At 44.1% G+C, this 22926-nt stretch overlaps 2 protein-coding genes and 1 long non-coding RNA gene across 4 annotated transcripts; 1 reads left to right on the top strand and 2 right to left on the bottom strand.

Annotated features, from left to right (window-relative positions):
• Positions 1 to 438: 438 nt before the first annotated feature.
• Positions 439 to 9951, bottom strand: LOC119149010. The gene is made up of 3 exons (XR_005104553.1): positions 9845 to 9951; positions 1420 to 7201; positions 439 to 552 (listed from the first exon to the last, which is right to left on the bottom strand). It is a non-coding gene; the product is annotated as an uncharacterized LOC119149010 (long non-coding RNA).
• SCRG1 (stimulator of chondrogenesis 1) lies at positions 5186 to 12308 on the top strand. Its single transcript, XM_037389813.1, has 3 exons — positions 5186 to 5282; positions 9860 to 10122; positions 11689 to 12308. Exons 2-3 carry the CDS (start codon positions 9887 to 9889, stop codon positions 11741 to 11743), a joined length of 291 nt encoding a protein of 96 aa, XP_037245710.1. The 5' UTR covers positions 5186 to 5282; positions 9860 to 9886; the 3' UTR covers positions 11744 to 12308.
• A 2805-nt stretch (positions 12309 to 15113) lies between these two features.
• On the bottom strand, positions 15114 to 22432 carry SAP30 (Sin3A associated protein 30). Of its 2 annotated transcripts, none has more exons than XM_037389802.1 (4): positions 21770 to 22432; positions 20249 to 20371; positions 17478 to 17576; positions 15114 to 15445 (listed from the first exon to the last, which is right to left on the bottom strand). In XM_037389802.1, exons 1-4 carry the CDS (start codon positions 22073 to 22075, stop codon positions 15323 to 15325), a joined length of 651 nt encoding a protein of 216 aa, XP_037245699.1. In that variant the 5' UTR covers positions 22076 to 22432; the 3' UTR covers positions 15114 to 15322. The 2 variants fall into 2 exon arrangements, with proteins under 2 accessions (XP_037245699.1, XP_037245693.1); XM_037389796.1 differs by lacking the exon at positions 21770 to 22432 and adding an exon at positions 20812 to 21745.
• Between the last annotated feature and the right edge of the window lie 494 nt (positions 22433 to 22926).

Here is a 22926-nt window from a genome sequence, read left to right as displayed (position 1 = left end):
GCTGCAAAGGTCCGCTGCTGGCTCATGTCCAACTTGGTGCTTACCAGGACCCTATGTCCTACTCTCCAAAGCTGCATTCCAACCAGTTAGTCCCCGGCCTGTTGTAGTGCATGTGGCCGTTCTTCCCCAGGTGCAGGACTTTGCATTTGCTTTTGTTGAACATCATGGTGCTCCTGCCAGCCTATTTCTCCAGGCTTTTTGAGTGGCAGCCTAGCCACTAGGTGCATGGTCTCCTTCCTCCACTCCTGCTTCTTCTGCAAGCTTCCTGAGGTTGCCACTGCTTCCTCACTCAGTTAGGGGTTGCCCTCTCCTTCCCCTGTTGTTTCTGGTTTAAAGCTCTCCTCATCAGGCTGGCCAGCCTGTTGGCAAAGATGCTTTTGCCCCATGCAGTCACACTTGATACTTTCCAGGTCTCTGCTGGCTGTATTGTTGGTGACCACATGGATGAGCAGCAGGGGTGAAAGTCTGAGGGCTGGACAAGCCTTACAGTCTCTCTGCAGCACCCCAGGGCTGAATGCCCAGCAAGCAGTCTTGTGCAGGGTCAGAGCTACCCTGTAACAGGCAAAAGGCAGTGGTGTGATCAAGGACTTCAAAAGTCAGTGCAGTATCTGTAATGTTTTTAGTGGTGGTGATTAAGGAAAACTAAATCAGACCTTACAATTAATGTAAGTTTGGTTTTTTTGTTTTATATTATATTTTTTTTTCCTTTAACTACAGAGAAATAAGCACAGGTGATAGAGACAAAGGTATCTCTGTTTTCTATCACACTCCTGGCACCAACCAACTTCAGCAGCTGCAGAATGCTCCACATCCTCAAGGCCACGTGCCTTTAGGTATAAATAGCTAATTCCTAGCAAAGCAGTAAAAAAATGCCATACAAAACCCCATAACATCCTGAATCAACAAACAAATCAGACCAGACATGGATTTCTAAGTATCAGACAACCAGTATCTGCGATGGCCGGTAACTGGGAACAGTTTCCCATTTTAGAGTGTTTTTTCTGTAATACATTCAGATTCCTTTGCCAGCCTGAGACACCAGACTTTATATGTACATGCTTACAACATTAACTCATTTGGCCTGTCTGGACTTTATAGTTCATAGCATCAACAGGTTCTGAATATCTGTATCCTCTCTGCCTTCACAGAAAAGCAGCAAGAGCCTGAGCATGCCAATAGACCGCTGATCTGAGGAAATACACTAAAAGATGCCTTTGATTAGCCCAGTGTTCCGTGTTGCAAATTTTAACCAAGCACAGATTGCAGCCTGCATAAAAAGTTGAGAAAACTAACAGCTAAACCAGGAAGCCAAAAATCAGAGAGAGAAGGGAAACAGAGGGGCTCTGGGACTCCACAGAGAACAGCCACTGGAAGTAAATCAGCACCCAGCAATAAAGGCATGAGCAAGAACTACCGTACCCCCAGTTTCTTCAGAGCAATGAACAGTGCTCCAGAAAACTCAGATGAATCCCCCAGGGTAAAGCATGTACAAGGTAAAAAGCAAATTATCAGATGCAGGAACTGCAGAGGCAATTGTAGAGTGTTTAACAGCACAGACATTTTTCTAAAACCAATCAACAACAGAACAAAGGGCACACAATTAAAATTACACAAGCTAAAAGCATAAAAAACCATTTTCAAATACTTTTTCTGAGTGACATTATAGATGCTGAGTGATGGAAGGCATGGCATGAGGAGTGCAATGCGAGTTATATTCGTTTTACATGTGAATATTTGCAAAATGAGCATGTAAGATTTTTATCTCTGCTTAAAAATCCATTGTGCTGAAGACTGACTCCAAGGCACCCTACCCACTGTGATCCTGTAACAAATAATGACAGCAGTTAATGCCTTAGCTGTGCTGGCGCTGTCATTACCACTGGCATTAAGTCTCCCAGGTCTTTATGCATCCGTACAATACTTACATTCCTTTATAATCTTCAAGTACAAGTTTTAGACTGCATCATCTGCCAAAATCAGGTTCTGAGGTTCCTTATAGATCTCTTCATATAAACTCTGTGTATTAATGAGCTGGCTGACTCATAGGTTAAGTGGTATCTTTTAAGAAGATTTAATGTGAGTGGAGAAGCATCGGTATTTCTCACTGTCACCCTGTGAAGAGCTGAGCGTTGATATCAAGGATACAATAAGATGCAAAGTGATTTTTGTTTACAGAAAAAACCTAAACCTGTGTGGCTCACGTTCAAAATGCAAAGCACATTTAGAATACTGAATATTTCAAAAAATAAAATGAAAAAGTAAGATTATTTTCCCAGGGCACATTACACAGATTTAGTCTAGAGTAGTGCTGTATGTCAGAGGCAGCCACGCTTTTGTGGCTGAATTTCATTGCTGCTTTTTCTTTCCTCCTTCTCACCCTATCAGGGGCTGTTCTCCTTTGAAAACTACTTCTCTCCTATGGATTGCTGCTGCTACCTTTTCACCACCCCCTCCTGCCTCCATCTGCCACTGCCTCCTCATGGGCCATCACTTCTTGCTGGCTCCAACAGCTCCAGCCTGGGAAACAAAATGAAAACAAACAAACAAACAAAGCCAAAGCAGCTCTACTTTGCATCTTACCTCTAATATTGCCATACCTCTTCAGAGAGGAGCAGATATGTATACATCTAAAACAGGGTATTTAAATATAAGGAGTTGAACATGACTCGGGATTACTGCACCGATGAAGGAGGGTGAAAGAGCAGGATTTCCTTACGGTTCTCCTGCAGCTCCCAGATGCCGTGGTGGGGAACAAAAAGCCTCTGCGATTTTCAATACCCCTCTGTCATGGCTGGCACCCTGCCAGCCTGCACCAGACACCGGCTGCTGAGCCCGCTGGGGACATGGTGCCGGAGCAAAAAGGCAGGAGGAAACTGAAAATAAAGAAAGGGTCACCAGGGCTGGAGACAGAGTCAGTACAGAAACAGATATTCGGGGCAACGGGTTAGGGGAACAGTGGAGAAAGGGAAAAGGAGGTAAGATCTGAAGTACTGCTTTGCAGTTTGCTTTCTCCCTTTGCAGGCTGCCCTGCCCTTCAATGCATTTTCCTATAAACTGCCTCGCTTTGCACACCTCGAAGAGTTGTTCCTTCTCTTGCCTCCTCTTAGGTTGCATTTCCCTGCTGAAATTCCCTAAAACTTTTGTTTCCTCTAAATCCCAATCTGCTTCCCAGTCTCTACTCTGAAACTGCATCATGAAGGAGAAAGTTTCCTCCTGTTCCTGAATGCTTTCAGTGACTGAAAACATCATATGTGGGGCTATGGAAGGAGAGGGGCGGGGGGGGGGAAAAATCCCTAAAATCATCACACCAGCAAAACACCAGCTTTGTTAGAACTGTCCTTTCTCAAAATGCAGCGGGACGTTTCCTGAAGAAAACTATCACTCACACACTTTGTAAACATAACTATCAGTCCACGTTCCAGCACGGCTCTCTGAACGTGTTCTGGAAACGCAGCTACTCCCTGGAAAACACAAGAGAACTTCCCTTGGGCAGCAAGGGAATGCTACTAATACACTTTTATTACATTATATCTTCTGATAAAAACTTCAAATTACTCATACCAAAATTTATTTGCAGTTAACTAAAAAGACATCCAAAGTCACAGCACCAGCACAATATGCTCTCATTCCCTCCTCTGAGTTTTATTCCTGCTTACAGCTTCCCCTTGGAGATGGGCACCAGGCTCACAGCCTGCCCCCGCAGCACAGCGCTGCCCTGGAACGCTGCACGCTCCCAGAGGCATTAGGATAATCTCATCTAAGGCATGGACTGCTGTGGCCAGGATCTGCACCAGAAAAGAATTTCTGCAGAAAAGCAGAGGCAGTGCCAGGCATTTTGTCACCCTGAAAAGGCAAGGATATCCTGTTCTGCCCGTGCTGTCTGCAGCTATCTCCTCCCTCCCCTTTTAAATTGCCATGCCCATAACAGTAGCAAAGGATGTCCTGCCTGATGTTTCTAATCTGAACTAGAGGCAGAGGTACAACCATCCACCCTGCTTTCAGCTGTCCTGGCTGCCCATCCCCAGCAGAGAAGGGGAACACCCTGTTGGATGGGACCACCACGAGTAGGTAGGCTCAGTTTCAAGAGGTTTGCTTCAAAGCATCTGTGCCCTTTGCCTACTTTCCTTGCTGAGGCAGCAGCAGATGGGACATGCACTTCTTATAGAGGCCCTAGTTCGCTTCTGGCATATGATAAATCAAACTGAATAAGCACCGTGACATCAAATTGTGAACAGAGTCAGCTGAGCAGAGGCACCTTTTCACACTCCTAACAAACCTCTGTCCCGCAAGCAGCCCAACAGGCAGAAAACCCCCTGAACTCTCACAAAGCAAGATCAGAATCAAAACTAGGCAGACTGGAAAATGTAAGAATTATGGCTTCAACAGCTAAGGGGCAATCATCCATCTCTATTCACCCACATCACAAAATAGATCCAGGATGGCCGTAATAGAACAAGGGCCAAACTGCAACAGAAATATGAGGACACATGCTTCACCCTCAAGACTATTTTCTCGTTAATACATAATACTTCAATTCCATTTAAGAACCTTGCTGTGTGTTTTTATGGTACCGGATCATTTGATTAGCTATAGTAGTCTAAAGTAACTTCCTCTGAAATACCGTTCAATCAACCTCTTGATTAAATGTCTGGTCAGCAAGGAACTCAGTGCATTGAGTATGCTGTACTAGCAGCCCGGTTAGAGTAATTACAGGGGGGTTTTATTTCAGTTGCAAAAACCGGAAAGAATCCCAAAGCCAGGAATTAAAGTCTTGCATGAGGTTGTTGGCTAGGTCTGCTTTTCTCCACCCAACACAACACAAGGCATCTGTCCAGCAACCACATTGTTCTGCCTGTGCAACCCTGGGGGCCCACTCCTTCCCACTGCCCCCAGCCTGCTCGTACTCCATTGTTACTCCATGAGGTGTTTCCTCTTCCCCCACTCTGGATATGTGGCTTTGCTCTCAGAGGAGACACCTTCTCACTGGATCCTGAATGAACTAATCATTTCCTACTGGAAAGGATACGTTCTGTGTTTTTTTCCAGGTTGGCACTGACTGAAAGAGGTAGCTCTTGAAGCCCATCCTCTGGCCCCTCGCTGGAGAAGAGAGCCCGTCAGTGGCAGGCAGAAGTTAGGACAAACAAAGGGCTGTTTGTACAGCATCTCCCATCAGCCTTCCTTCCCTCCCTCCCTCTTTTCATCCCCGCCAGCTCTAGCTCTCTCTGGGTACATCTAAAAAAGATACAGCTACCAAGAAAGTGGAGGTGAAGCAGAAGAGAAAGGTATGTCTCGCTCCTGAAATCATCCTTGTACTCTTGTTCTGCTTGATGCTAGTTACAGAAGAGAATTGGAAATATATATGGGAACATGCGGAAGATGATTTGGGAAAACAGATAAATTGTAGGTAAGAGACAGTATTCAAGCCAGATGCATGGATATGTTCAAGCTAAAGATAATTCTTTTACTATCTTGCTCTTCGAAGTTAGATGCTACATATTAATATCTGAAGTCATTAAACATATCACTTTCAAGTGCTCAGTATAATTGCAAAATTCGTGACTATGGAGAGAGGTGTGTTCACAACAAATTGCTGTCTTTAAGAAAACTAAATGGGTTTCAGTGAGAACTCAATTTCTGGGAAGAATCAGGGTATTTATGGTAATTACAAAGCGGTAATTCATTGAATTCATCCTCAGTGGAATAGCTGCTGTCCTTACAATGCACCAACTGTTCAAGCAAAATAGATTTGAAGGATTTTTTTAAAATGGAAAAACCCTCTTCATAATATTATCAGTTATGCAGCTCTTGTGTAATGATTTCTTAGGAATGCACTAATAAACCTTTTACACAGTAACACACCTAAATATTAAATGTATAGCTTAACATTTTACAGGAGTTTCTGAAATGGAAACCTGACAAACAAATAAATAATAAAAGATATTTTATTTTTAATAGATGTTTTTGGTTCTTGAGCTCAATGCATGTTAAGAAACAAATAGATCTTAAATTTGTTTCACTGTAAAAGCAGCATGTTAACCCAGCACATGGACAGATTGGAAAAGACAGTACACCAAAAGCGTATCAATTAATGTGTTTCTTATTTTCAACACCAGGCAATGGGAAATGCAGCCTGCTTAACTCTGAAGGGTATATCTAACAGCTGACAGACCAAACTGTAAATATTTATCTTTTCCCAACCTCTAGAGGTGCTGAAATACACATTATTGTGCCATTTCTCAGTTTTCCCTGTTTCTATCCCCTAACACCTGAGCTCCTACTAATACCATGTGACCTTTAAAGAACATCACTTCTCATGAAATATTACCCTCTTGTTCACAGCCAAGGAGGCTGAAACTTGGGGTTTCCTCTTTGGTCTTTTCTGACTACCTCCACATCTAGCAGATCCAAAGCTATGTGGTGCCAAATTGCCTGGCAGGGTGATTCACATACTCCCAGCTGAACGAGCAGGGATAGCACCGATTCCTAACTCACCATGCATATTCCCAAACCATTTTCCTTTACACAAAACTCCAAATTATTTCAAAGCACTCGTATTCTCAACAGCGCTTGGTCTCAAACTTTACTTACACCATGTCAAAGCAACCAAAGTAATTAACCGACAAGAATTTATGCAAATGGAAGGAGCTCATTTTCAATATTTTTAGGTGGCTTTACTCCTGCTAGAACATGAAATGATGTATCTCAACAGAGCAACCTCGTCAGGCTTAGCACAATTGGTGTTGCTACCTTTTCAGAAGGTTTTATAAAATAAAGAGATATAAGAGGGCATTTGCTGGCAACGAGACTTTGAGTCACCTTAGTGACTGGATTTGTTCATCATGTTTCCCTGATCTGTTTTATGAGAAAAGACTGTTTCTGTGGTATGCAAAAGCAGATAAAGTCTTTGAAATAAGCAGATGAGGCATTTTGAAATATGCACGTGCTAGCTCTGTTCTTTACCTAGGCAATCAGTGACATTCCATCATCTGTGCAACCATATGCAGGAAAAGAAGTTGCAGAAAGAGATGCTGCATCTGAAAGGTCTGCCAAGTTTATCCACATCGATCCTGTGCAGGGAGCTGATGAAACGCTTGAGGCCCTTGGCAATCTTTCATCTGCAAATAGGGCTCTTTCTCTCACAGGAAAGAAACAACCTTCTGAAGAAAGGCCTTTTGATAAAAAGTTTCCTTTTGGTTATGATCTGCAAAAAAACAGAGAAAATATGTAAGCAGAAATAAAATTATAACAAAATAAACATTTATTTCTTCATAATAACAATGCTGAGCATTGGTAAGGTGCATAACTGACCTGTTAGTGAAGCTGTCTATCCACAGCTCACTGGCATATTGACTTTGCTAAAAATGATTTTGGCAGTCACCCATATAAACCCTCTTGATGCACTACAGCAATATCCTGTTATGTTCCAAGGCAGGTACCGAGTTACCTTCAATTGTAGGTCATGATTTTTGAGTCCAACAATCTGACAGTCTATAGAAAATCTGCCCATTTTCAGGACAGAATGAGTTCCTACAAATTTTGAGCAGGCAGGCAGCTGGCAACAGGCTCAAGAAGCATTCCAGCTTAACTCCAGGTAGGGAAAGATCTCCCATCTTATTAGGAATATAAAAAACATACTGAAGAGCAAGATATTAGGAATGCCTCATCCTCAGGGGAAGAACTCACAAAATAATGCAATCACAAGAAACAAAGGCACCCCCCCCCCCCCAATTCCTCTTTCACAGAAATTTTCTTCCATTAAATACTTGAATAATTAAGCTCAATTATTTGAACAGAAGAATGTTAAATTGTACTTCTCAACATTGGCATTTATCAAGGTATAGTAGAAACAAACTTGCTCTCTTTAAGCATTAGACTTCTCTGAGCAGAACCCTCATAACTGCAGTGTTTATACCCCTACAAAATAAAACCATTATTATAATAATACAGATTCTTTACTCAAGTCTAAAAACCAACATTATGCAAAGTCAGAACAATGTTTACTTTATTTGAGAAGTAGTTTTGAGGTCTAAAACTAATAAAGACAGTATGTTATTCAATACTGCACTCTAAGGTAATTAAAAAATAGATCCCCACGGCTCCATTACTAGTAGTTTATAGGAGTCTCCTACTCAAAAGTTCACATACAAGTTCATGGAAACTAAAAGGAATCATTCAATGAATTTTGCTTCTACAACAGAAATGAAAATGTGCACAAGAGCTTATTTTCACTTCAATCATGTTCTTTAATATATTGGCCACTTTTTAATATTTTATTTGGCTACTGGTGTTCAAAAAACAAGTTTGCACAAAACCTTATGGAAAAATATAATTGGGGAGCATCAAGGTATAGCATTTTACCCCAAATATGAATCCAAATTCCCAGTTTTCTTATAGTCTCTGGCATGTCATTCATTAACTGAAGACATGGAACATCAGCAGGATAGCTATGGTGGTGATATAATTACCCAGGACAAATTATTACAAAATACAGTAAATCTATACATTTAATAGCTTACTGTTTGTTTTTCAAGGGTGATCTCAAGAGTTTTATGAAGTAACCCAAGTGGGACTCTATTAATTGACCTCTATAGCTGGCACGCCTTTTTTTTCTATTATCTATATAATAGCTCTGCCACCTTAACTTGGCCTTTGATAGCCTTTGATCAGACACTGCCCCATGCCTAGTTATTTTTGCGTACGTCAGTCTCTGGAGCACTCTGTTCTGCAGCCTCACCAGACAGACCAGGGCCAGCCCATAACTGACTCCAAAGTGCCAACAGGATGAAGGGCGGCAAAGTTTTGCCTGAGGCTAACACAAGTACAGCGAGGAACACCTGGGGAGAGCTTGCTGGGCAGAGCTGGCCATTGCTTTAGGTTAGTTTGCAGAGCAGAATTCCGATTTAAATTCAGTAAGATATCAGACCCCTTTCACGAGGCAAGGTAAAACCCCACTCTCTTTCCTAATATTGATAAAGTCTAGGCTGAAGCATTGTTCCAAATGCTAATTTAAAGGTGAATGCACGTTCAAGGGTCTGACCCAAACGTGTGCCATGGTCAGTCTCTGCAAAGCAGCACAGAATAGCACAGCCAGCACTAAACAAGCTCACGCAGACAATGGAAATCCTAGTCGCTAACACAGCTTTGCAAGGGATAATTTATCCCGTCTTTTAATAAGCCAATTAAACCATAATGACCTCCTGTGCAAAGACTCAATTAAGCAGCTTTCAGTACCAAAAAAAGATTTTAAAAAAGAAAAAAATAGAAAGAGGAAATTCTCAGTAATGCTGTATCATTGCGGAACCTGCAGCCCAGGACAGCGGCACTTGGCAGCGCTGCAGAGAGCTCCAGACCTCCTTTGCTGTTAAAATGCTTCAGTTTCGTGAGTGGTCTGTGACGGAGGATTCAATCAGCAGAAAGTTTTTCCGCAACTTTGATGGGGAAAGACTATTCATTTTATGTGAGTGACTCTTGTTTTGACAAGCAAAATGGCCAGGAAGGTAGAGAAACACACCTGGACATTTTCCCCTGGTTTGGTAGCAATTGATACATTTGCTTACACCACCGAGAGAAGACGGCCAGCCCAAAGCAATTTTCTCAAGGTGAGAGGCCAAAGAAACAGCAAAATTGCCAGCAACAGAAGCCTCAATTCCCAATGAAAGAACTCCCAAGGTTGTACAGAAAGTAATGAATATCAATTCTGCTGCAATATTATTTACCTCCTAGGAGAAAACACTCTCCAGCACTCAGGCTCCTCCAAAAGTTCACAGGAAAGAAAAGAAAAACGCAAGCCAGAAAGCGAATTGGGGAAAGAGATCTGTTCGGCAGCTATACCTGTGTCACGTACCTCATTTCTCTTTAGCACCCTGCTGCTGGAAGCTTCGCAAAAATGAAGATGGTCTTGGTGCTGCTTCTGCTGAGCACCCTCCTGGGTACCCTGGCGGTGCCTTCCCGGCGTCCCTCTTGTTACAAGAGGGCCCTGAAAGACCACAGCTGTCACAACATCCCTGAAGGCACGGAGAATCTTCGACAAATTGATGATGGTCTGCAAGATCACTTTTGGGAAGGGAAGGGCTGTGAGGTGATTTGCTACTGCAACTTGAATGAATTGCTCTGCTGCCCAAAGTAAGATCACACTCATTTCACAAACCTGTACAGTTCTGTATGATCACCCATTATAGTTCCATCATTCCCATTACAGTTCCATCATTTTACAGTTCCCACTGCTGGAATCAGCTATCACTACAAAGAAATTCATCGCTTCAGATGGTTTGAAATGATATCAAGAGATAGCCAGTTATCTGATACACTGCCAGTTTTCAGGTTTCATTTTTCAGGGGCTCACCTAGGACTTGCCTAGCATATTTTGTAAACCTGCATGTCCTGTTATAGGGGACTAGCATTTAAATCACCCAACTTTGACTCTTCTATCTAAAACAAGAACGAGAACTACATAAAACCCTCATTCACAACACTTAGCAATGAAGATGTTTTCAGGACTATAAACAAAACTGTTTGATTTCTGTTCCATAGTGAAGAACAGTATTGCTATTCTAAGCCATATGCACATACATCAGATTCCATAGAGGCAGCTGTTTAAAGTAGGAAGGTGAACTGGGGGAACAGGGGTTAACAAATGCCCACAAGGGAACAACAAGATTTAGCTGAAGAACAACAGCTCCTCTGGCTCACTGGAACTGCTGACAACGCTGAGCAGTGAAGGTCTCACTGACCACGTGTTTCTGTTGTTGTTTTACAAAAAGAATGTACATCCCAACAAAACTGAGTTAGTAAACACCATCAGCCCACGCTGGTTTGAAGTAATAAAATGTATTAAGAGGTATTATGTCATTCAGCTTTCCAGCAACATCTTTTTCCAGGAAATTCAGATTAAAAATATCAACACTTCAAAACTTACTAATACTTCAGGGACACTATGTGATGCATTATATAGGCAAACAAAAATGGCTTTTTACATATGCATCTTTTACCACCCAAGTTTCTCAAGTCCTCTAAAATCCAATAAAAGGCAACTTTGCATCACTTCCATAGGACACTAGATTTGAACCAAGTGGGAATGACTTCTAAATCTGGAAACTTCACTTTCAAACTGAAAGCAGGGTTTAAGTAAGTTTTTCATCTTTCACTTTCCCTAAAACCAGGTATGGTGTCCTCACCCTGAAGCACATTTTGGGTTTCCAGCTTCAAACTCTGAGCTTGGAGCAGCCTAATAAAGCCTCTTTGATAAAAATACATAAGGAGGTCTTCCTTCAACCGTCCTAAGGCACAGAAGACCTACTTTGCAGGTCTGCTCTCAGGACAAATTGCACTGAACAGTGCGTGTGCACATGCCAAAGTTCTTTATTTTTGTAATAATTAGTATTTATTAAGTTTACTTTCTCAAAGCTAAAATACCAGGGTGGAGTCCTGGCACACTGGTGAGTCAATTGAAGTTTTGCCATCACTTCCAATCCAGGCCAGCTGAGGCAGAAAAGCAGGATCTTCACCCAGAGCTGCAGCTGCATTTACATTGCTGGAAGGGTATCCCACAAACACAGTAATCCTACATATACCCATCTCTCTGTGAACTAAAAAAAAAAAAAAAAAAAATCACAACTGAAAATGCATGTTATGTTAAAACTCTGATGAACAAATGATCTAATTATTTAAATATCTGATAATATCTTTCAGGGGTATTTTCTTTGGACCAAAGATATCTTTTGTGATCCCCTGCAACAGTCAGTGATGGACATCAAGTCTGCCAGTGAAGACAACAGACATCGTTCTACAATCACATGGTATATGCTTTCCAAGAGGAAAAACAAACCCACCACCACCAACAAAAACTTCCTTTCTAATCACAGGACCACACCTCTTTTCACACCGTAAAAAGTTTCCTTTCTATACCTTTTTGGAATCTCAAATACTTAAGAAATTCTACTTTCAAATTTAGTAGCTGACTATTTCCATCACGGTGTAGACTACTGTACAAGCTCTTAATGCATCCTAATATGCATCCCCCAGCAAAAAGCCTAACTGTCACTCAGCACAACATTCTCAGCTAGCCTGGATGAAGAAACTCCAAGCCTAAGCCTTCACGTCGTAGCAACCTAGAGCAGTGCTGCTTCCTATCACTTTACTGCCATCATACAGCTAATGTTTTAAGCTGAAGCTGCTTGTCCCTGGCACTTCTGCAGACAGAAGTACCAGGGACAAGCTCTCATGTTCTATTGAGGTATCTTAAAAAACATGCACATAAAAAAGACAGACTTTCACTATTTGCATTTGAAAATTCCACTGGGAAAAAAAAATAGGTAAAACTCACATTAATAATACTAAGGCACACTGTGGTCTTAATTATGTCTGACTGGTGACCTGCATTAACTATGCAATCTGTAAAACCTGAAATTGCTTAATCTTAACCTTGAACATTTAAAATACTACAACAGTTACAATAGGATTTTTTTTTCATTCATTCAAAAAGACATCTAAAGAGGATGGGACTGATGCAAGGTCTGTTAAAGCAACGTAAAAATCCACACTTAAGCAGCTTTTTTTTAATCAAGCCTTGTTTGAAATACAGTACCCCATAATTAAGTTAAAATGCTGGCTTTTTATTTTTAGGCTAGCCCTGTAAGGAAATAGCTAGGAAACTGAGGACAAAGAGGTATCTCAAAACGTTAGAAGTAATTGCCTTTATGTTTAAGGGGTATCTTAATCCAGACTGTAGATACATGGTCACCTCAACACCTGCCAATACCAAACACAGTGCAAGAGAAAAACAGCCAAAAATTTATGCCGTTAAGTTTAACAAAAGCCCTTGAACTTAAGGCTTATTGTCTTACATATAAAAAAACCTCTGTAGCTGTCAAGTCAGCCACATGGAAAGTGTGTAGTACTGATGTAACTATTGAGCCTTTTCCACTCAGAAAGTATACTGTTCATCTAATAATCTAACACCGCTATACCACGAAAACTGCTACCACCGGTTTACCAGTTTTATTTCACATTCAGTATGAAGTATCACAATGACTGTTTTTCTTCCTCTGTTAGTAAACAAGCATTGGTTACTTATTATACATAGCTAATAATAAATGTTTCAAGTAAATCTGCATGTACTTTTTTTGCCAAGTAATTTTTTAGGCTACTGACTGTTAACACCAGGCTTTTTAAGCTTGGTTTATATAGTAATTATTCCTGAGTCATTTGGGCTTTCTACCAAATCATCAATTAAGGGTAAAAAACCACCCCATAAATCTGGCAACCCACAGTCAAAAGTATCCAAAGACAGTGCTCTGCTAAGGAAACATATGGTATCTGCTCTTGTGCAAAGCCCTCTGTAAGCTGCTAGCAATAATAAGGGCACGTAACTTCTGTTGCTTGTACCATCTAGTTTCTACATGAATCATGTTGCATATGCCTGGCATTCACACTCTCCAAAGCAGCAGTAGCAAAAAAATTTAAGGCAGATGCAAATCTGGGTAGTAAAGTTGGAAAATGCTTTTCAGTTACTTTCCTTCCACAGCTCCTGGAAAATCCATAATCCACTGGAGCAAAAATTTCGCCACTTTCCACACGCAGAAGGACAGTGTCACATAGGCTACTACTTTAATAATAGTTTCCCGTAAAAACTTGCTTTTGTTTCTCTGCCAGGCCTAGGTGAGAACATTGGCCACGCACTCAGAGCAAGAGCCTTTATCCTTCGGATGCCCCATCCCTGACCAGGTTCCCTGGCTGTTCACGCAACAAGTACTTTGAAACCAACAAGCTGAATGTGTGCAAAGGGTATTTAGCAAACCACAGTCACTGTAGTGAAATGGGCACTAAAACACCTCTTTGGAGGATTACCAATTTTAGCTGCCACTAGCTAGATATCACTAACTGCCTTGAACTTAGGCCAACACCGCATAAGTTTATTGTGGAAATACATGACAATGCAAGTGAAAAATCAGGCCACCGAGAGCTACTGGGAATGCAGCCAGTTTGAGGTTAGGGTTTATCATCACTCAGTTCTATCAAGTGTCACAGGTCAAAAAAACCAAAGAAGAGCAACTTAGTTGCAGTGATGCCCAAAGTAGTAGTTTTTGAAAAACTCACAAGATTAACATTGAGCAGATTAGACCATAGAAATACTGCTTTCTTATTTTTCCCCAAATGAAGAAAAAGCTTTTAAACATCTGATAAGGTTAATAGTTCCATCAAATGCTAAACAAACAAGTTAAAGCAGTGGAGGACACAGCTTCAAGATGAAAACAGTCTTCCCTCTGCCTTTTCTTCAACCTATGTGCGCAGCTTAAAGCAGAAAGAAATCATATTCCATACACCACATGTTTAGATCAGCACAACAGTTACATGACAAAACAAGAAGTCATTAATAATACAGTCTTCAACATCAGACTTCGATACTCAATTAAAAGCGAAAGTATTGCTGGGTATTGTTCTCATATGTTACCATAACTTCTGGTGGTTTTTTTTTTTGTGTTTGTTTGGTTTCTTTAAACAAGCCTGAGCTAATGCATGCAATGAAACAGTATGTCTATTAGAAGACACCACATTGACCCAGCACAGGTTCTATCTTTCTCCAATTAAGATCTTAGCAGCAGTCTGTATAGATGAATGGAAAAGTCAGCAGCTACAGGATTTCTTACTGAGTGGAAGGATTTCTCAGCACAGTAAGCTGCAGCAGTCTTTTCATCTGTACTTATAGCTTTGAAATTTGAGAGCTGCATTTTTTTTCCATTTTAATATAGCAGCAGGAAGGCCTCAGTGCTTGGAAGCATACATCCCAGCAATGACAAGATGAATAAACAAATCTGAAAAGCCCCCATCAATTCTTGTTTCCAAAGGGGAGAAAAAGAAAGTGTTATTCAGCCATTTCTGCCCAGTTAACAACTGGAACTGTCATTTAAAGCCTTTTACCTTAGGAAAAAAACCTAGTGCCAAGTCTGCTACAGCTTTTTTTTTTTAAAAGGCGTTGCATCATGAGAACTTGAAGTACATTCATAAATAAATCCTTGGCACACTTAAATTGAAAAATATTTTAATATTACATAATTAGTCAAAGCTTAACTATTAGGTACAAGTAACTCACTAAATAAGTTACAGACACACCCAACTTGAGCAACAATATCAGTGATATTTATTTAAAATACTTTTGCTGAGGCAATTTGTTTCATAAGAGATTGTTTTCAAACAAATCAGCAAGGTTATGAAAAATAAGAGACAAACTCTCCGGGGAGAAAAAGTTACAAAGAAAGCTTTTGCATATCCACAAAACCTCAGTCTTTTGATTTGCAGCCTGAGTCTCAGTCCCAACCTTTTCCGTCTAGTGAACCCCACTATCCATCTTTAGATCTGGTTTGTTCTTATCATTCTTCACCGAGTAGATGAAATATGTTAAGGTATCCTTTTCATTCACTGGAATTGTCCTAAAATGGCAGCCAATTATCTAAAAAGGAAGAACGCAAGGAAATTAAATAACCACTTTTATATGCAGAAGAACTGAAGATTCAGATTTAAATCAACTTCATTGAAGTTTAAAAGATTGATAGAGCAGCTTACAAAAGAAAAAGCTAGTTCTTTTCAAGAGTCTTTAATAGTCATAAAAAAGATAAACAGGAACCATTTTAATATTGAGACCTATGAATTAAATATAGCAGATTGTACCTTAATTTCCAAACTTAAAAACTCAGAAAATTTTCAGAAAACAAGAACAACCTCAAAAAAAAAAGTTCTCAAAACAAACAGTTTTGAGTATTGTTACAGCTGTATAGTTAAAGCTCAACTATAAAGCAAGTAATGACTATAGAATACAAACAGAGCAACAAGCAGGTAAACGAGAGGCTACTGCTCAGCACTCGGGAGGGTGGTGTGTGTCTGTATCAAGTCACATACAGAAACACCTAAGAATCTTCAAGAATTATAACTGAACATTCAGCTCTTCAAGTCAGAGCTATTAATGAAAACTGACCATGCTGTAACTACTAAAATATGAAAATCTCTAAACAGTCCTTAAATCACTTTTGTCATTCTAGAAGTCTTCCCCTTCATCAAAATGAACTCCAGCTTTAAAAGCAAGCACACAAAATATTATACCTGCCTGCGTCTATTCTCTGGCTTTTTGCAGGATTTTTTTGTAGATTAAAGTTGGCAAGTGAGAAACCTGGGACTGGTTATTTAATTACCACAGGATACAAGTATATAAATGTTTAGCCTCATCAGCAAGTTAGGAAGGTTTCTAAAACCAACTCCCCAAAAAATTCAGAGAGAAACAGTTTGACAAGAGTCCTTTGAAGGGGACTTGTAACAGCTAGAGGAGTGTCTATTTTATGTTAGGACAGGTTACAAGGAATCATATGTACTGTAAACTAAAGAAGATCCGCAGCTATGGCTCACAAATACCTGCAGGTCAGTCAAACCAAGCCAATGACCAAAGCAGCTTTGCCCATGCACACCATGCAGCGTAAGAACAAGTAGTGCAAATACCTCGTGAGAGGTACCTAAAGCAGACCCTTAGAAACACCATTTTTGGAGGACAAAAACTCCTTGTGCTTTTTCAAATCACAGTCCTGCTAATTCAAGAGCTTATCTGTACCTCAACTCACATATTAAAAAAACAGAAGACTGCAGCGGCCGCGGCACTGTTCTCAGCCTTGAGATCTCCCACACATTTAAGAACCTTGCCGTTAATCCGCACAGATTAAGGGAGAGGACAACAAAATGTCTGCACGGAAGTACAATTGAGTGTATCGCTGCACAGAAGTGAAAAATCAGTGGCTGTACCTCCCTGTTTAGAGAAGATCATGAGTTCTTCCATGTAGTTACATCAGCAAGCTCTAACTGGATCTTGCAGCGCAGGACAAACCCTTTAAAATTACACTCACACGCAGTCAAGATGCTTACATACAGCTGTACTCACACAGAGCTTCAGCTCCTTTAGAAATATTTCATAAAGTTCTATCTTTCTGATGGCAGATCCCAGTGGTTTTGGTTATTTATTGGTAATTAATTATCAATAGAAGCCTGGTTTTCAGCTTTCTATACTTTATATACATAGTAACACGTATGTTTGCTTCAAACAGCCAGTTACTGTGAAGTCTGAACCTTGCCAGAAGTTTGCTGCCACCTCCCAGTTTCCAGTTCTTTTCAGCAGGACACTTGGGGTGAAGGTGTGACTGATACACAGACCATAAATCTGTGATTCTATGGTATTCAGCGACACCCAGTTCATCTTACTGTTCCAACACTGTTTTTGAGCGGCACACACTCCTTTCGGAAGTTTCTTCCTCTGGAAAGAGCTTTTACTTTTGATTTACTTGGCTCAGGAGCTGCAGCCAATGAAGGAAGCTAGATAAGTAGTTCCCTTTTGTTCTTCTAAAATCCAGATTACATATGCTCTTTATGCAAGGATCCCACTGTATAGAAAACCACATGCCATAACAAGTCACATTTTCTATTATGGAACAAACACTCATACGTACTTCAACGAGCTGTGCTTTGTTGAGTCCTGGTCTGGTCTGTAGCTTGAAGTGTCTTTTGTACCTTCGAAGTGTGTTTACTTGTAACTGATATAAATCAACCTAGAAGAAAAGGCGGGGGGGGGGTGGTGGTGGTGGGGGGGGCGGGGAGGAGGAAAAATAATCTAATGTAACTGAACAGGATTCAGTCATTAACAGTTTACCTCTCAAAAACATTTTGGAATCTTAGATACATAAGTGTAAACAGTCAGCTCAGCAGATCTCATTTTGACAAAAACCAAGCTCTACCCTGCACCTTTTAGCAGAAAGGAAAACAGCCCAGTTCAGTTTAAGAGCATTTTATTGTTCCCAAGCGTGGCTCTGCCTCCCTTCAGCTGTGGACAATATTTGGAACTCATTATTGTACTTTACTCAGTTCTGGGTTTTTTTGTTTGTTCCCCAGTTCAAGCATGATAACACAAAGCCCAGTAACAACTTTTGAGACAACATCTATGAAGATGACATTTCAAAAGGAGGCCCCTGCTCTGCAATTTCAGCCATCAAATTTTACACAAGTCACATGCAAGATATAGCACATCTGCACCATGAGACAGCACATACTAGAATCAGGGAAGTCTACAGCACAAAGTTTTCTTGGCTTGAGGTGAGAGAAGAAAACAGCTGCTCTTGCTCTCCAAACACATCCCTGCTACATAAGCACAATGCACGAGTTATGTGCACGGGCACCGTTGTCCAAAACTATTTTTCAGCACGAGCTGACAGCTGAAAGAATTGCACAAGGTCCTCTTAGGGATACAAATACACAACCTTAACCCAGTACTCTGTCGGTTTTGAATCCCAAGAACTCTCATCAACAGCCACTTCTCCCAGCAACAGCTTACCCTCCCACCCTCCCTGACAATGTAAGAGAGCTTAATCAGATGACTGAGTGGGAAAGCAAGCCGAGAAAGCAGGCCGAATGAGAAATTCTGCTACATCAGTTGCAGTTACAGTAGCATTCTCCAAACTCACTGCATTAAAAATTGGTTAAGGCATTCATTTTTGCTTTAAACTCATTTAGCAGCCTTATTACAGAATACAAACAACAGCAGTGCTACTGCATGCTTGGTAACCTGGCCAGACTTGATGTCATGCTGCCTTGCATGATAAAGGATGAGTATCCTTTGGTATTTTGAAGTTTACACAGCACAAATTCCACTTCCCAAGTCACAGTGGGGAACCCATACCCCAGAGCATCACATAGAGGAGCAGCAGCAGCTTTCCACCAATTCCCAGAAGCTACCAGCACTGCAGAAGCCTCTTCCCCTCCTGCAGGAATCACTTCTAACAGGTAACGATGGCCATGACTGAGACTGAAATGGAAAGGCCTTACAAGTCTTCAGAAAAATGGTAAGTTTTTTTCCTTAATAAACTGGATAGCAATTGAAAATAAAGATCAAGGGCCAACTGGCATCTAAGGCATACAGTAATTACGTGGAATGAACGTACTGACCTTGTCCAAATTGCCAGTTGAAAATCCTCAAAAATACTTCCCAGGCAGTTTTATTTCCTGCAGTAGGACCATTAAAAAAAACCTAAAACCAAAGCAGCTTGCTTTCTTGTTCTGGAGATATCCATCATTTGTGACATGTTTTATAATTCTTGCATGAGAAAACAAGACAGGCTTGCAGGAGAGCTGCGATTGCCACTGTGCCAGAGCTACCTGAAGTCACACAGAGCATTAGCTTTAGACAAAACTTTTAAAGCAGCAATCCCAGATATTTAAGAGACAAATAACACAGCCCAGCATCAAACTACTCCCAATCCCCTAAAATCCTCTTAGCCAGAGCCTTCAGACTGCAGCCACATGCCTTTAGGCATGGATTCTTGTACAAAGTTTCATCACTTATGCTGCTGATATCTACAAATGCAGACCATAAGGATGCCATTAAATTAACACTTAGAGCAATTTCTGGAGAATGCTTTAAAAATAAAATCCCTTTTAGAAGGAACCAGGTAGGCATGACAGCCTCTGTTCAAAATTAACACACAGAAGAGCACCTGCTAAGCCAGTCTGCAGCAGAAGTAATCCAGAGCACATATAGGAAAAGCAAGCCTTAACTGCAGTCTTTCCCACTGTACTACAAAAAAGGTTGAAAGCTGTAGTTCACTTTTCTTAATGGGTGAGGTTTCACTGGTCTGCAGTGGAGCTAACAGGTTGCAAAACCACCATCTTTCTCCACTCCTTTCTAGCACAGCTCCCCAAATGCCTCTTCCCCCCCAACAAGGTAAAAAGAAAGAGCTACCGGCATTAAACTTTGTGTTTAACGCGACTAAGGGAAAAGCCATCTGCAACACATTTACCACAGAAGGAAAGGATCAGAGGGATGAGGCACTGAAGCATTTATATCCCAAGCCCTGTGTGCAATTCCCTTCAAGTTGTCAACTCCTGCCGAAGACAGAGGTTGCTGGTATGTGGCAGAGCACCACTTTGGAGAGGAAGCACTAAGATGGAGAAAGCTGAGAACAGCAGTTTTCTTGAGAGAACCAGCAGACACTTAAAATAATCTAAGGACTTTTGTTCATTGCACTCTGCACAATTAATACAGAAAAAACACCATAAAATTCAGTTAGATTTTGTTATACTAAGACTGAGTTAATTAAGAGTCTTCTCTTTTCCACACACCCCAAATAAGAAGAGCTGTAAGAGTGGGAAAACAGTACCTGTGTGGACTAGGTAGTCAGTAAGAACAAGGTTAACACAACAATTAGAAAAGACACTGCTATTTAGCTACCTCTGGAGTGTCGATGTCTTGCACCGGTGAGTCACCATCATCATCGCTGCCTTTCCTCTTCCTTCTATTTCTCACACTCTGAATTAAGTTTTTGTGGAAGTCACAAATATACAGATGTCTTGCCTAGAAGAGTAATACGGCGTCTTTCAATCAAATCCACCTATCTCCCAGACTTACAATATAAACGCACGTACAGAGACAACCCCTCAGCAACCAGAGTCACATGAAAGTTTTTATACCGGATTCTTCAAAATGAATAACATGCTGTGCTACAGCTCACCGCCACCGGCTTGGCCCAGAGGACGCCGAAGTGCTGCTGCCATCGACTGATGCAGCTGTAACAGGCTGCAGAGCCACACGAGTACAACCCTCCCTCCAGCCACGACGCATTGCAACTCGGGCACCGGGAAGGAAAACGAAAAACAAGCTTTCACTTGTTCTTTAGAGGGCAAAAGGCCCGCTCTCCTTTCCCATCAATATCCTTCCCTCCGTGTTTTCACTTCCACTACCTCGGCGAGGTCAAGCAACGCACTGTTTTTTTGTCTGTGTTTTAAAAAGTTTACCTTTGCAGGGGTCTGCACGCTTTGGGGTATCTCCCAGGCGCGCACCGGCCCCGAATTTCCGAGCTGGGTGCTTTCCTGGCAATGCCCGCACGGAGCCGCGTTTGGGGGCCGGGGGCTGCGGGGGTCCCCCGGGGGGCACGGAGCAGCCAGGCCGGCCGCCGCGCATTTTAAGCTGCTTTGCCCCCCGCACCGGGAGCTCCCCGCTCCCAGGGACCGGGCGAAGGCAGGCACCACTCCGCACCGCCCGGGCGCTTCACGCCGCAGAACGGCGGCTGCAGCTCCGCCGGGGGGGCCGTGCCGTGCCCCCCCCCGCCCAGCCGGCCCGAGCCGCGCTGCGCGGCGCCTGATGGCTGCCGAGCGGAAGATTGAGTGGCAAGGGGAGACGTGCAACATCGCAACACGAGGCGGAGCAGCCGAGCGCTGCCCTCGCCAGGAACAGGCACAAACTAGCGCGCCGGGAGCCATGCAGGCTCCGCGCCGGGGAGGGGGAGCGGCGCCTCCCGGCCACGCTTCGTCCCGCTCCGGCTGCACCGGGCGGCGGGGGGGCCACACATGCAGTCGATGCCCCCGGTTCTTGCGGGGTGGGAGGGGACCCCTGAAACAAGCGGAGGGACGGGGGGAGGGGAGTTCCCCCTCCCTTTCCCGCAGAGGGAGCGCACTTTGAGGCCGTGCTCCAGCACCACCAGCCAAACTCCACCGTGCTACGGGATAAAGGGGAGGGGGGAGGGAAGCGGGAAACACCACTTCCCTACCGCCAAAAACCCCCAACCCACAACCCCTGAACTTTTAATAAAAGCCCCCAAAACAAGTAACCCACGGCAGCAACCGGCCCGCGCGGAGCGGGGCTGGGGGCCGGAGCCGGACCCGCCGGCCGCTTTTGTCTGCCTGCCCCGCCGGCGGCGGGGGCCTGGGGGGGGATGCGGCAGTCCCAGGTGTGCCCTCCCCTCCCCGGACTTACGCTTTTGTCCAGTTCGATCTTCACCTTCTTCTGCGAGATGCTCTTCTGGATCCGCTTGCTGAAGCTGGCGTTGCCGGCGGCGCGGCCGCACCGCTCCCCCTCCTCCCGCAGGCAGCACAGCTGCCCGGCCCCGGGGCCGCCCGCAACCCCGGCGCCCACCGAGCCCGTGGCGGCAGCGGCCGGAGCCAGCCCCGGCGGCGGCGGCGGCGGCACCTCTACGGCAGAGCCCGCATTACCCGCAGCCGCGGCGGCGGTGGCGGGGTCCGCCCCGCGCTGGGTCACCTCTTCGGGGGCGAAGCCGTTCATAGCCGGCGCCACCTCCGCGGCCGGTGGGAAGCCCGGAGGAAGGCGGCGGGATCCCGCCCCGCGCCAAACTTCCCCGGCGAAACGCCGCGGCCCGGCGGGGCGCCCCCCCTCTCCCTGCCTCCCCTCAGCGGCGGCACCGGGGCGCGAACCCGCCCTTCAAGGGCGGCCAGCCCGCACGTCGCGGGAACGACTCTCCCCGCCGGCTGTCCGCTAGCCTCAGCCCCGCGGCTACCGGAGCGGCGGCGGCGCCCCGCGGGTCGCCCCACTTCCTCTTTCCCCCCCTGTCATGTGGAGACTCTTCAGCTGTTTCCTATGTAACAACAGCAACCTGCCCGCCGCCCCGCCCCGCCTGCCCGCGCATGCCGGCTGGCCCGCCGCGGTGCATCTCGGGAGCTGTAGTTCTCCCGCCGCGCCGGCCGCGGCCGGCGCGGCGGGAGAACTACAGCTCCCGAGATGCACCGCGGAGGCGGGAGCGCGGGCGGGGGGCTCGGCGCGCCTCTCTGCGCTGCTGAGGCGATGCCGTCCCGCCGTGGCGGCGGCTGCTCCTTTCCGCGGCGGGCTTCGCTCCGCTCCCCTTTCCCCCGCCGCCAGGAGGCCGGGCCCGCCGTGCGGGAGTGGCGGCAGCGGCTCAGCTTACTTTTAAAAGGCGCCGTTCTCTCTCTCTCTCTCACACACACACACACGCACCCCCCCCCCCCCCCCCCTCCTGCTTCCCCCCCGCCCCCGGTCGCTCCTCCCCGGCGGCGCGGCCGTTGGGATTTGAAAGGCGGCCGTGCGGCGGCGGCCAGGCCTGGCTGTGGCGGGGCGGTAGGCGGGAAGGCGAGGGGCAGAGCGGGGGAGGCCGGTGCTGC

This window comes from Falco rusticolus, chromosome 1, assembly GCF_015220075.1.
Source record: "Falco rusticolus isolate bFalRus1 chromosome 1, bFalRus1.pri, whole genome shotgun sequence".
NCBI classification, from domain to species: Eukaryota; Metazoa; Chordata; class Aves; order Falconiformes; family Falconidae; genus Falco; species Falco rusticolus.
Note: the sequence above shows the minus strand (reverse complement) of the source record. Positions and strands in the feature narration are given on the sequence as shown.

Bases quoted from the DNA above. Each gene is read 5' to 3' on its own strand.
- SAP30 (XM_037389796.1), bottom strand. From the start codon at position 21,276: ATGGCTCCCGGCGCGCTAGTTTGTGCCTGTTCCTGGCGAGGGCAGCGC. The intron at 17,577-20,248 runs GTAGCTAAATAG...CTTTTCTTCTAG, and splicing joins AAGACATCGACACTCCAGAG to GTTGATTTATATCAGTTACA. The intron at 15,446-17,477 runs GTACGTATGAGT...CTTCCTTTTTAG, and splicing joins ACAAAGCACAGCTCGTTGAA to ATAATTGGCTGCCATTTTAG.
- SCRG1 (XM_037389813.1), top strand. From the start codon at position 9,887: ATGAAGATGGTCTTGGTGCTGCTTCTGCTGAGCACCCTCCTGGGTACC. The intron at 10,123-11,688 runs GTAAGATCACAC...AATATCTTTCAG, and splicing joins GAATTGCTCTGCTGCCCAAA to GGGTATTTTCTTTGGACCAA.